General features: G+C 31.5%; 1 protein-coding gene across 8 annotated transcripts in view; it reads right to left on the bottom strand.

The window, feature by feature from the left end:
* Positions 1–13,094, bottom strand: part of LOC145680677 (uncharacterized) — a 246,213-nt gene that overhangs the window by 67,793 nt on the left and 165,326 nt on the right. The window contains exon 4 of one of the 8 annotated variants that reach the window (XM_081751548.1): positions 2,090–2,616. The exons of 6 other annotated variants lie outside the window; for them this stretch is intronic. In XM_081751548.1, the coding sequence (XP_081607674.1) occupies positions 2,319–2,616 (298 nt within the window). In that variant the 3' untranslated portion in view covers positions 2,090–2,318. Of the gene's footprint in view, positions 1–2,089; positions 2,617–11,081; positions 12,531–13,094 lie in introns of those variants that run through there. One more of the 8 variants, XM_081751545.1, reaches the window with a different exon arrangement.

A 13,094-nucleotide genomic window follows, 5' to 3' on the forward strand; every position in this document is an offset into this window, starting at 1 on the left:
AAGAATAACTTTTTCGAATCGAATTTAAAAGTTAGTTAGCAGTTCAATTTTATAAATAGTTTACACAGTATGAGTTTGTGTTTTGTAACTACCAATTCACTTTAAAAATATGAAGCTGTAGTAAGTAAAAACCTCGGATCGTTCGTCAAAAGCTAATCCATCTGTAAAATTATGTATGTATTTATATTTAATGCCTAGAAATATCAAATCGGTTCAAACTGTTGCAAATATATTGTTATTTGTTCACAGATGATGTGTAGCTTTATAGAAAACAGAATGAACGATAATTAATAATTTTGATTATGTTTATAAATATAGTGAGAATATTAATTCTAATTTTGAATACAGCCGTTATAAGCTTGAAAAAGGAGATGAAAATGATTTTAATGATATGATGAACTATAAGAATTATATATGTTTACAAGGAAGATAATAATATGATAATATATAATGAATATGTTATAAGTATAATATGTAATTTGGAAAAAGGACTATCAAAAAGTTTAGAATTGACTCCTATTAAAATATAATCTAATATTCATATGTTCTTCAATGCTGCATAGTCTAGTTGACATTTAAACGATGTTTCCTGCACAGCTTGAGTTTAATGGGCACTTTTACGCATGGCTAATGGAAAGAGATCTTACATTCTTCATTGTGGGAGTTCCTTCATTTGCGCACCGAACCTCCAAATTTTACATAATGGGACACGTACCTGTGCGTGTGAGTAGGTGCATTTCAAGATATCACTGATACATTGGTTTGTTTCAGTGGATATCGAATACGTGACGAGCAATCCCGTTCGAAAACTTGTGAAGTTTACTTTCTAGGATTATCGTCCTTCGTGTGTGTCGCTTGCTCGTAAATGTTGTTCCTGGTGCAAAAAAATACATATTGTTTGAAGCATTTCGTTGTCAAAATTGATTTAACTAACTTTGGTATGCATCTTTGTTTTAAATCTGTTAATTACTACTTTCGAGATATCAGTTCAATAAATTGTTTGTTATCATAATTCAAACATGAAACTAAAGTTTTCTTTAATCTTTGCCAACATTAAGTTTAATGTATCTTGTTAGTTTCTAGGTGCTAGTTTTAAGTAAATACATATGTTAATAAACAATGAATGAAATTACATGTAGAGCTGTTGTCTGCGTTCGAAGGTGTTGTTTATTTGATTTTCGCAAAGTTTGTGGTAAATGTTGTCGGCATGAAACGAAATGGTCTCAGTCGATTGGGGTTTTGAGTTAATCGAATTGTCATGACGAGGTCTTTCGACTACAACTATCAAATCATACCCACTTTAACCTAATTTGTCTTATACCGGTTGAAAAAATGAAATGAAATGAAATCTTTGAGTTTTACGTCCCACGGTTATGCCGGTTAGGCTAAAGGAGACGGTGATGATGAGAGATGAGTGAAATGGTGGAATGAATAAAGTGGGAGGAAACGGGAGAACCCCGAGAAAACCCACGAGCACGGTGTTTGTCCACCACAAAGTTCACTTGGTGGGGGCTGGGATCGAACCCGGGACCCCAAGCACCAGAGGTGAACGCTCTACCACTGAGCCACCGCGCCCCCCTTATACCGGTTGAGATCTGTTGTGTTACAAAAGGTTAACTTACAAATCATTTGTAACTTAACCTTTTGTAAGTTCCGAACATACTCTTCGAAATATGTTATTAAAAGTTTTGTTTTTGTAAGGCTTTAAAGTGTCTATTTCTTTTAGGTTCATCCTACTTTTGCTAGCGCTAGAGCTAAATATTATATATGAATAAATATCATATACCAATAACCTCTAAATTATCTGACAGTGATACAAAAAATATTCGTGATGATTATAACGTTCCTCTCGAGACAAAAGGGCGTATCTCATTTCCTTAACTTCTCCAGGACACAAATTTAAACCTTTTCTCATTGTTTATTCTATCGTCTTCTTTTAAAATTTAGTTTGATTTCCTTCATTTCAGGTATATAATTTACAAGATCAAACTAAATTTTAAAAGAAGACGATAGAATAAACAATGAGAAAAGGTTTAAATTTGTGTCCTGGAGAAGTTAAGAAAATGAGATACGCCTCTTTGCTTCGAGAGGGACGATAAGAATGTTCGTCCACCATTTCCAAATCAAATATACACATATTGTTTTTCCGCGTACTCACATACACACATATACGCACATTCTGTAGATATATACACACACATCGATACATATAAACTTCAAACGTACCGATTGTTGAACTTGACATATTCTCCCACAAGTAACGCGCACTCATAAACAAAAAAACACACACACTAAGTACTTTGTACTTGTTGTTAAACTTAATGCATTAAGCAATGTATCTGAAGCTGTTGTTGATCCTCGAAGCTCTGCTTACATATGTAACAATAGAAGGGTTTATCTGAGTGACTCCTTACATGGCGATGCAGGTGACTGCTCTGGCTATATCTCTTAGAGCATATTTGGCACATAAAAGGTTTTTCTCCAGTGTGGACACGAATATGTTTCCTGAGATCAGATTTAGAAGAGCAAGGCTTGGAACACCATGAGCAAACATAGACTTTCTTACCATCCACTGTATACGTTGGGTATATGGGGTTTGAAGTCTCACCGAAGTAACTGAAAATAAAATAATTCTATTTTACATTTTATAGAGACATTTTGGGAAAGATTTATTTAGCTTAGTTTTTGTTTTTGATAATTACTTAACTACTTCAATGAAAGGTTATATAATATCTAATATAACTTCGTCCTTAAACAAAAATTAAAAATTTGAAATTTATTATTTTTTTTTTTTCGTTTGTACTGTGCTCGTAATGATTTATAGTTATATACAAACCATTTTACCATGTTTAACTTAGGATGATAATAATAATAATAATAATAATAATAATAATAATAATAATAATAATAATAATAATAATAATAATAATAATAATAATAAGAAGAAGAAGAAGAAGAAGAAGAAGAAGAAGAAGAAGAAAAAGAAAATTAATAACTTGTTAGTGTTAAACTCATGACATATTTAGAAAGAATAGATTTTCAAATGTTTCTTTTTCTTATGATCAGCCTACCTGAATTTCTTTAATTTCGTCGAATTAATCCCAGAGTTGTAGGAAGATCTAAGACAGCAACATCAAGTAGGTGAATTCTGAATACAAATATTTTTTTCCATGATTAATATACTAATAAATTGAATCGAGTTGTAGAACTGAAAATATCATAATAAATTTCTCTAAACATAACAACGAAGTTCCATGCAGATGTTATTAACTTCACTGCAGTTGGTAACATGAAGATACAGTTCGAATAGTTTAAAATACTTATATTGGTTGTGCTCAAATGAAGCACTATTTCCAATATATTTACAAAGTTCTTTAAAAATTGTAGAACAAGAAATAGAAGTCAGGGACTATTTGCTCCGAGATGAGCAAAACAAACTTGTAAACCAGGTTCAAATTTCAAGTCCCCTTGCAAGTGTTTTATCCTATACTATTATAATAAATATCATTTGTTTATATCACAATCAAACATTTTGAAGACCAGCAAGTAGCGTCTGACAGAATCAACATCAAGCAACATAGAAGTTCAGGCTCTAACTTCTTCTGAACTCATTTTAAAATTATTACTGTTTTACTTTTAATTATTTGTATTAGTTTCGATAAATCCGTAAGTTTCAATTTTATTATTCGTTATTATTTGCAATATAAAAATAAAAAGCACAAACATTTTGTTTTCTTTATCATGTATATAACATAAACACTTGGAACATATAGTTATTTTTCACTTTACATGGAATAATGGCTTCACTATTAACAAAAACTAGTAATTCGCAGCGTAAGTGAAGGTATTGAGTATTTTGCATTTCTGTGTTCAATATTCGTACGCATAAGCTATTGGCCGACAATACCAATAACCATCATTTACTATACACAGAATGAAGGTTGATTTTTGTGTTAAACAAACAAACAAAAAATCAGATGGTTTAACAGGTTATGTTGAAGAAGCCCTGAATACTGTGGTTGCAGTTCAGGTAGACGAAGCATTACACGAACAGAAAATTCAGAGAACAGGAAAACACGTAAATATGCAATTATCAGTGACACATGAAAAGACTGGAGAAATGGAACCACTAACGAGAGAGAGAATACACGAAGTTCTGATAAAAATTAAAACCTCGAAATCTAGTTATCAATTTTAAATCCCTATTTTCTTGTGTTCGGTTCTCACGTGTTTGCTTTTAAGCGCTTTCATATGTAACTACCTCCTGAATTCACTTTTGGGGGTGAAAGGACATGATAATTAAACCTATGAAACCGAGATATAAAACTGAAGTATATTTCGATCTTATTTTTTATTACATTTTCTCTAGAAATTCATAACAATTAGAAATCAATGAAATTATTCCTTCTGTTGGTCTTTCCACACTGAATGAAAATTGCTCTGTCCTACGTAAAGATCAGAGAGATTATGTACTCATGTAACCTTTACAGTCAGGCACTCTTTCTGACTGCACGTATACCTCAAGAGAATTTAAAAAGGGTTATTGTTGGATTGGAGTTTAATGTCTCTTTGAACAAAACATGAGATCCAAACCACACAAGCTCACACTGGGAACCGAACCCGGGTCTCTGCGTTAAAGGCACGCACGCGAACCATGTAGTCGCGAGGGAGCTCTGAATGATAAAAAGCGAAAGTCCCGACGCATACAGTTATACAATAACTATTGTATCGTATATATATATAAAACATAATCATGTAACAGTTTTAACACAATTACTGTGTTTTCATCAGACTTCCACTCCTGGCTGCTTGGGAGTTGGTCTTCACTCATATACTTTCCGGAGATCAACTTTTAATTAACGAGTGGGAGAAGATTCTACTTAAAGAAGAAGAAATCAAAAGGAAGTAGAAAGAAAGAGAAAAAATTAACAAGGAAAATAAGGATTATTAGAGGACAGAATGTATCCAGCGAAAAAAGTAAACTTTTAATTGGACACATGTACAGCTAAAAAGGCACACAAGTGCTACTTTTTAATGAAGGAGCGGAGCCTAATTAAAAGTTGATCTCCGGAGAGTATATAAGTGATGACCAACTCCCAAGCAGCCAGAGGAAGTGGAAGTCTGATGAAGACACAGTTATTGTGTTGAAACTGTTACGTGATAGTTTTATATATATATATATATATATATATATATATATATATATATATATATATATATATATATATATATATATATATATATTATCACATAGCCTTGCCCAGTTTGCCCGTGTATTTATACAATAAAATATAAAATGAAATGAAATGAAATCTTTGAGTTTTACGTTCCACGCTTATGCCGGTTAGGCTAAAAGAGACGGTGATGATGAGTAATGAATGAAATGGTGGAATGAACAAAGTGGGAGGAAACGGGAGAACCCCAAGAAAACCCACGCACACGGTGTTTGTCCACCACAAAGTTCACTTGGCGAGGGCTGGGATCGAACCCGGGACTCCAAGCACCAGAGGTGAACGCTCTACCACTGAGCCACCGCGGCCCATACAATAAATATATTCCGAATCAAAAAGCAACAACCTACGCAAATAACCTTTCTTAAATTATTGTTCAGTATAATTATCGTATAATAACGTTTATAGATCAATTCAGAACAAAAAGCTCATGATTTGGAGAATAGTGAATATGCAGATTAGTATTGCACCAAGCTGAAGCAAATGGTTTGGGCGAAGTGTCATTGCTCTTTGATATTAAATATGGAATATTGGCTTTAGAACTTCACAAGAAATGAAAACTAATAAATCGTATATACAACGTGTGATAGTAAGAACAAAGATCTCAGCTGGAATACTTTTTGAGTTTATAAATTCAATTCGATGTAAACGTTTACCTAGTTTAAAACACTGTGAAACGTCCAAAGGTTTAGCTTGCTTTGGAAGAGTATGTCAAAGTAGAAAGTGAGTTTACTGTTTTTAACTACAAATAATTATATTATCCATTTGAATCGCATTTACTCTTATGTTATAACGTTTTAAAACATCATTACTACTGACTTTTACTTGAACTTAGTGATATTGGCACTCAATTTTCACATTTTTGTCGTTCAGAAAACTACTTAAGAGATGTTACACTAAAAACCTAATTCTTCTGTATTAAAACTCCTATGTTCAATGAAAAATCTTTATTTTTAGTTGTTTTTCACCACTAACATTTTCCCGAAGGTACTGTCGAACATATGGTACATGAAACCATCTAATGAAACATTAAAAATGAATTAAGAGGAAACATACGACAGAACATAAAAACAATTATTAAATTTATAAAGGCAGTTATGTAATTTCTCTGGAAAACTGGAAGCAGCGCAGCGAACACTTTTTGAAACTTATATTTCTTAAGTGTTCCAATGGAAACGATATTATGCTGACAACGTATTTATTATCTATACGAACAGATGATCAACTAAAATATATCCTTACAGAGCTAAACAAGAGTGACAAAAATTAAATTTACAGTAGTTTGAAAAGGATAATCGTTTGAACTATTTGGATTCGGCTTTCCTTAAGATAGTAATCAGTTTAATACTACAATTTAAAGAGAATCTGCAACTAGTATGCTTACGTCCATTTAAAAAAAAAAAGTTCATTTCAATTTAATAAAATTTAATGTCTGAATTAACTTATATCTGAGGGCTAACGCTGAAGATTTCAATACGAAAATTATGTGTATTTGCCATTCACGCCAGAAAAAACTGTTTTTATACCTGCACGTTCTAAAAATGGCATTTAGTGGCTCAAAATCTCTTGAAATTAGATGTTAAGAAGCTGACTAACGTCACGAATTTTAATCCATTTTCTTTTTCTTTATTTGTTTTATATCATACAGATTAAAGAAAATAGCAGCAAATTTGAATTTAAGCTTAAAATCTCCAATAAATACAGAACAAGCATTTATAAATTATGAGAATTATTGTATGGGTCGTAACTCGTAAGCTGATATCTACGAGATTAATGCGAACGTGGTAATACTTATAAAAGCATGACAAAACAATGGGTCAGTAATAGGAACATACAAATAGACATTAAGGGCGGGAGTTCTGCTGTGTCAGGACTATCACAACAGCGATGTCGCTTCAATGAAAAAAAAAAAAAAATGTAATTAGAAATTCAAAAACCTTTCAAATTAGATTAAATCACTAAGCATATCAAGTAGATTCAAGCTTTACACAAAACGTTGTCACTGACAGATGTGTACGTGAATAATTTTTCATTAGAGCAAATAATCCTGTGTAAAACATAGAGGAAATTTAATTGGAAAATGTGATTTCTTGATAGTGTGTAAGTAATTATGTTCCTGTATCGTGTTCGCTTAGTTCACGCTTAATGTGATGTGAACTAAGTAAATAATTAGTACACGAACACGATACACGAACATAATTACTTACAATTTAAATATATGTATTTTGCACTAATTTTTTATCCAATTGGTTTGTATATTCACACCAAATTTCTCTCACAACTAGTTTTGAATAAGCTGAAAAACGTTCAAAAGTAGCTGGAAACAAATCTTAGCTTAAATATGTTGGCTGTGTCATATGAAGACTATGTTCTAAGAGCTTATTAGTAAGTAAACTTTATTAGTTTTCTTTATACGTATATAAAATTTCTTTCAAGTTACTATATATTACAACAAGGGTCTAGTACTATGAATAATGCACTGTATGCATAGAAAAACTATTGAAATTAGTCCTTTTTGATAAGGAGACATTGAGCAATAACGGCGAAAACAAGATATAAATATATATATACAACAACCATGATTCTTTATTCCAATGCACATTTATTATATGTGGGAAACCTAATTTTTTCCCTATAAAGATGTAGAAAAACAGCACATCTTTAAAACTTTATCCACACATAACCGGAGGAAAGACGCTCGTCTGGCGACCGAAATTATTAGTGAATATGATATTATTTCCGTTGGAACGCTTGCGAGATAAGAGCAATAATTCTCTGTATAATGTTAACATTATAATAATAGAAGACCTCACATGGCTAAAGCTTAAAGCCGTCTAGTCGGCTACTTACCGTAGTGGATCCTACGCCAGATTTCATTACTATAATATGCACGTTACAATGTCTTGAAAATATGTATATACTATATCAAATCTACTTTCCTCGTAAGTATATGAAATACTCATTTTGAAAAAAAATATTGAGGCTTCTTCAACAGTACAAACCATTATGTTTATGTTGTGTGTTTTGATTATATGTTTGTTATTATTATTATTATTTTAATTTCAGCATGATTAAATACTTAGAAATAAATACCCATGAAATAGTTAGTACGAGGACTGGTGGAGAAGTTTCTGCAATCAGTACAAAAAAAGATATGTGAAATTCTGCAAATGGATTTTTTTTCAAACTATTCATTTTTAAGATATATTCACTTTTGTATACGCTCACATCAATTTTGAGAGTAATTTCTTTTCCATTCTGAGGCTGATACCTCAGAAACAACGTTTCGGAATGATACAATAGCTGCTTCAGGCGAAATTACAACCGTCATAGGTGTTCGGTATATGTACATAGGGATTGTCCAACCACAGCAGTGGTCTGTGGTATAACCTACATGGTCCTAGTGGAGAGCACGACCTTAAAAGTAAGTGGCTGTTCTGGGAAGCGGACAGGGTGGCGTAGTGGTTAACGCATCGGCACGGTATGCCAGAGGTTTCGGGTTCGAATTTCAGTCCAGTCAGTCACTTTTCACTCTTTGTGTGCTATAAAAGTAATTAGCTCTTAAGAGTAAATAAAGAATCATGAGAGTGCATAAACAGACATGAACAAACAGCTTAGACATGCAGGAAGCAAACGATGCCCGTAAACATATTTTCATGCGTAAATAAGTATATAACTATCTTGCTTAAATTCTAATTAAATCCTATTGAATTTGCTTAAGTTTAGCTATCACGCGGCAGGCTGTATAGAATTTGGTTCTAGAGGACAAAATTAACTCTTCAGCAGCACATAATTTTCACTATCAATTTGTCCTTCAACGAAGTTATAGCTTTCAATCGGTAGTAAAATGTTGTTATTAGTATTTTACGCTTTAATTACATATATTTACATTATTTCTTGCTATCTTTAATGTTCAATTTATGCATTTATTAAAAGTCACACTTAGTTTCATTTAACAAACATTTCAACAGTCGAATTGCTTCTTCTTCTTCTTCATGCAACATTAGCTTTTCAGGTACAGAATTTTAAGTCTTTATTTGGCACTAAAGTAAATAATTAATTTAATAAGTATGAATAAAATGAAATAGAATTATAACCATGCAATAACAAATGAATGACTATTTAGTAATTAATAACACAAAGAAATTATATATTTGTAACGCATTACATAAGTTGATGGGGCATTACAAACCTAAATGCTTGATAGAATTTAATGTATGAAGCATCTGTAGATTCGTTGTAATTTCGAGAATAGCACTGATGTATACAATAATATATCATACATCATAGTGAATTCTGAACGCCAAAAAATCCATTGTCTGTGAAAATTAATATTATTTTGAGTTTTTTTTCGTCTTTATGCAACAATGAAATTATGGTGGACGGGATCTACTTCTAACGTGGGCTGCAAACCATGACCGGGACTTGAATCTGATGGGATCACACATCAGCATCGAAGACCAAATCTACCAGTATTCGCCGTTACCCACCACAATATCTCGCCTCCGAGAGACCTGAATTACTGGATCACGACATCGGCTCCGATGTGAAACATTTTGTGTTGGTATTAAATGAAAAGATTCATACAATTCACGTATATCAATAAAAGTAAATTAATAAATATTGTTAAAAAAAACATACATATTTCTTGAATAAGCTTGACAAAACATGCATTTTACGGAGTCGAGATTTTTTTTTTTTTTATGGTACAATTATGCAGCTCATAAAGTAAGTAATTTCATCCAGATGAGCTCAATTATAAACCTAAACATTTCGAACGAAAAAGGATCTTCATATTCGCAATACACAAATTTCTCCCTTAAGAGACGTTATAACTGTTCAAAATTATGTTTAATAAACGCGCCGAATTGCAAAGTTCAATTATTAAGCGTAAGATTTTATTTCATACAGGTTCTATTAACCGAACAAATTTTACTGTAATATTAAAGCATATACGTATTTTAAGACTAAACTTCAAATGTTGACTATTTCTTCATTGCTAAATATTTAACCATTTATTCTTTTGTTTATACAAATTTGTAGACATACAGTGCGACGCATAAACATCGCCAAATGATATGGTAGTTGGCCGCCGGCTCAATTTTGATCAGTAATTAGTACAAACGAAACTAAATAGCATTTATCTGTTTTCCTTAATCTAAGAACATTTTAAAATGATATCTCTCCTTGGAACTAGAACTGGGATATATTACTACTACTACTACTACTACTACTACTAATAGTAATAATAATAATAATAATATTGATACATTTGAAATAAAACTGAATGAAATAAACATTTTTATTTTCTTCTCGCTGTTAGCCTTGAAAGTCAGCCTGTTACCATCGACAAATGCTGCGCGTTACACATGGTAATGAGACGAAGGTTTCATTCTCAGTTCCTGATCGAAGTACGCAGTGTGATAAATGATATGTTTCTCAAATATTCTTAGCTGTTCTTTCGAATGCAACTGCGATGTGTCTAATAATTTCAAATACAAATTCAGTGTAGACGTTATACAATGTATGGACTAACCGCCAATAGAATGGAAGTAATTAAAGAATTATAATGTTTATTAATTTGTTAATATTTAGTTAAGAAAGACATTCTAGTTCTTAATGTTAGCTTTTGCCGGTCCTAACCGGATTGCTCCCTAACTTTTACAACACTTACCGATAATGCGCCAAGTTCCCCGCCTTGAGAAGAAAGAAAAAAAGCACGGTATATTATACACATCTGGGTATATGCAATTTATTGGAAGGAATATTTGTGTTTCATGGTGAATATGAAAGTTCACGTTCTTGTTTTGTTTAAAATTTTATCTTAATAAACACATATTTTTCTTACAACTTAATTTTACATTTTTTATTTGAAAATAACTCTTGATATACAGTGAAATGTATTAATATCAATTTAGAAAACGATATAAAAATACAAATGCTAAATATTTAAAATATCTGGACAGAACTTTTATCTGTAGAAGAAATTCAAAATGTATCAATGGTACAATCCAATTCTAACACAGCAAATTTCCGATTATTACGTTCATGGCTAACACGTCGAGCTCGGATAGTCAAAATCATGGACAATCCACAAATATATTAACAATAGTTACTTTTCATATTTGAAAGTACATTTCAATTATATATTTATATTACTCTAGTGGAACGGAAATTTCTCGAAAAACTGAAGCAGTGACTTCCCTTGTTATATATCATCTAGATCTAATTCATGTTGTATACAGCAACTGTATTCACGAAACAGATCTTGTAGGTTTACAAGAGACTTTTCTTGACTTCAATTACTAAAAAATACGAGCAATAGTTTTAATTGCCACAAAATGTGGTGTATTGATTGTTCTCGTCGAATATTCAAGATATTGCTATCTGCTGAAGGTTTAAAATATCTCTTGAACATGGATTTCGTAGCTTGTTAGCATATAATAAACTACATCATGTTGATACTATTGATGAGATGGAACAGTATAGACGTAATATCAATACATTATTATCACACAATAAACAATTTAGATAACATTACATTTATTACGTCTATTACAAATACAGTGTCGTATTGTACCGAGATTTATGGATGGAACATGTATCATTTTCCGAGCACAGATATATCAATGATCACAACCAAAAGCACGTTTATTTACTTTTAATCACTTGCGTCGTTAATAATAATAGAAAAGAAACATTCAAAAAGTAATGAAGTTTAAAAAATTAAGTCACAGATACGACAAAAAGTATAAGTATTTTGTCTATTTGTAATAAAATAGTGAAGTTTAGTCATTTAAATTCCTGTTAAAACACTAAAGCGCAAATTTTGATTATTTTTTTTCCCGTTGAGCGAATATTTACTGAGTTAGTTTAATTTTCTTTTAGTTTTCATAATTGTATGGATGGTTTTGGAATTCTAAGTATGTATTATAGATTTCAGTCATTTAATTTTTAAACATCTGTACAATTATGAAGTGTGCTTAACAGTCATGAATAATCTTATGTATAAGCACATGACTATCAAGAACTTGCTGTGAGGCAAAAGTCCTTCCACACTGTGTACAATAGAAAGGTCTATTGGAACTGTGAATCTTCAAATGAGTCTTCAAATGCTGCTTTTGATTAAATCGTCTTCCACATGTATTACAAGAATAAGGCTTCTCTCCTGTGTGAATGTAAGTATGAATTTTAAGTTTACCTGGGGTCGGGAACTCTTTCGAGCACCACGAACACGTATATTTTTTCCCTTTTGAAGCAGTATTTTCTAAGATCTTACTTGGTCCATGAACTGAACAGCTGAAAGAGAAACATTATATAATGTTTTGTGTCAACAGAATTGAATATGCTATATTAAATCTATACATATGCAGGAAAGTAAATTAGGTAGATTATTTTAATGACTTCCAAAAATTTTTTTTATTTCTTATTGTGGTTTCATTTTAACTTGTTTACTAAATATTGTAGAGAACAACACTTAATTGCGAAATTAAAGTATTTTAAGCTCAAAAAATAAGGGGTCTAACGAAACTGTTTACCTGAAATAGCAAGATTGTGAAAGATTGTGATTTTTTTTTTCAAATTAGGTTTGTAGATTATTTTATTTAGTTATTACATTTAGAGTTCGAAGTATAATATATTACAAAGACTACTATTTCATTACAATTGAGTTTTGCATATTATGATTAGTCCGCATACCTATAACAAAAATGAACATAATAAACTAATAAATAAATAAATAAATAAATAAATAAAATAAAAAACGGCCCGATTTGTAGACCTAAACCGCTCCATGTCATATGTTAGCGATTGGTGGAGCTATGTCCAGCCTAGCGCGTGGTCAATGCGCCGCGTTGCCTTATC

Source organism: Thermobia domestica, chromosome 3 (genome assembly GCF_964235325.1).
Source record: "Thermobia domestica chromosome 3, izTheDome1.hap1.1, whole genome shotgun sequence".
NCBI lineage: Eukaryota > Metazoa > Arthropoda > Insecta > Zygentoma > Lepismatidae > Thermobia > Thermobia domestica.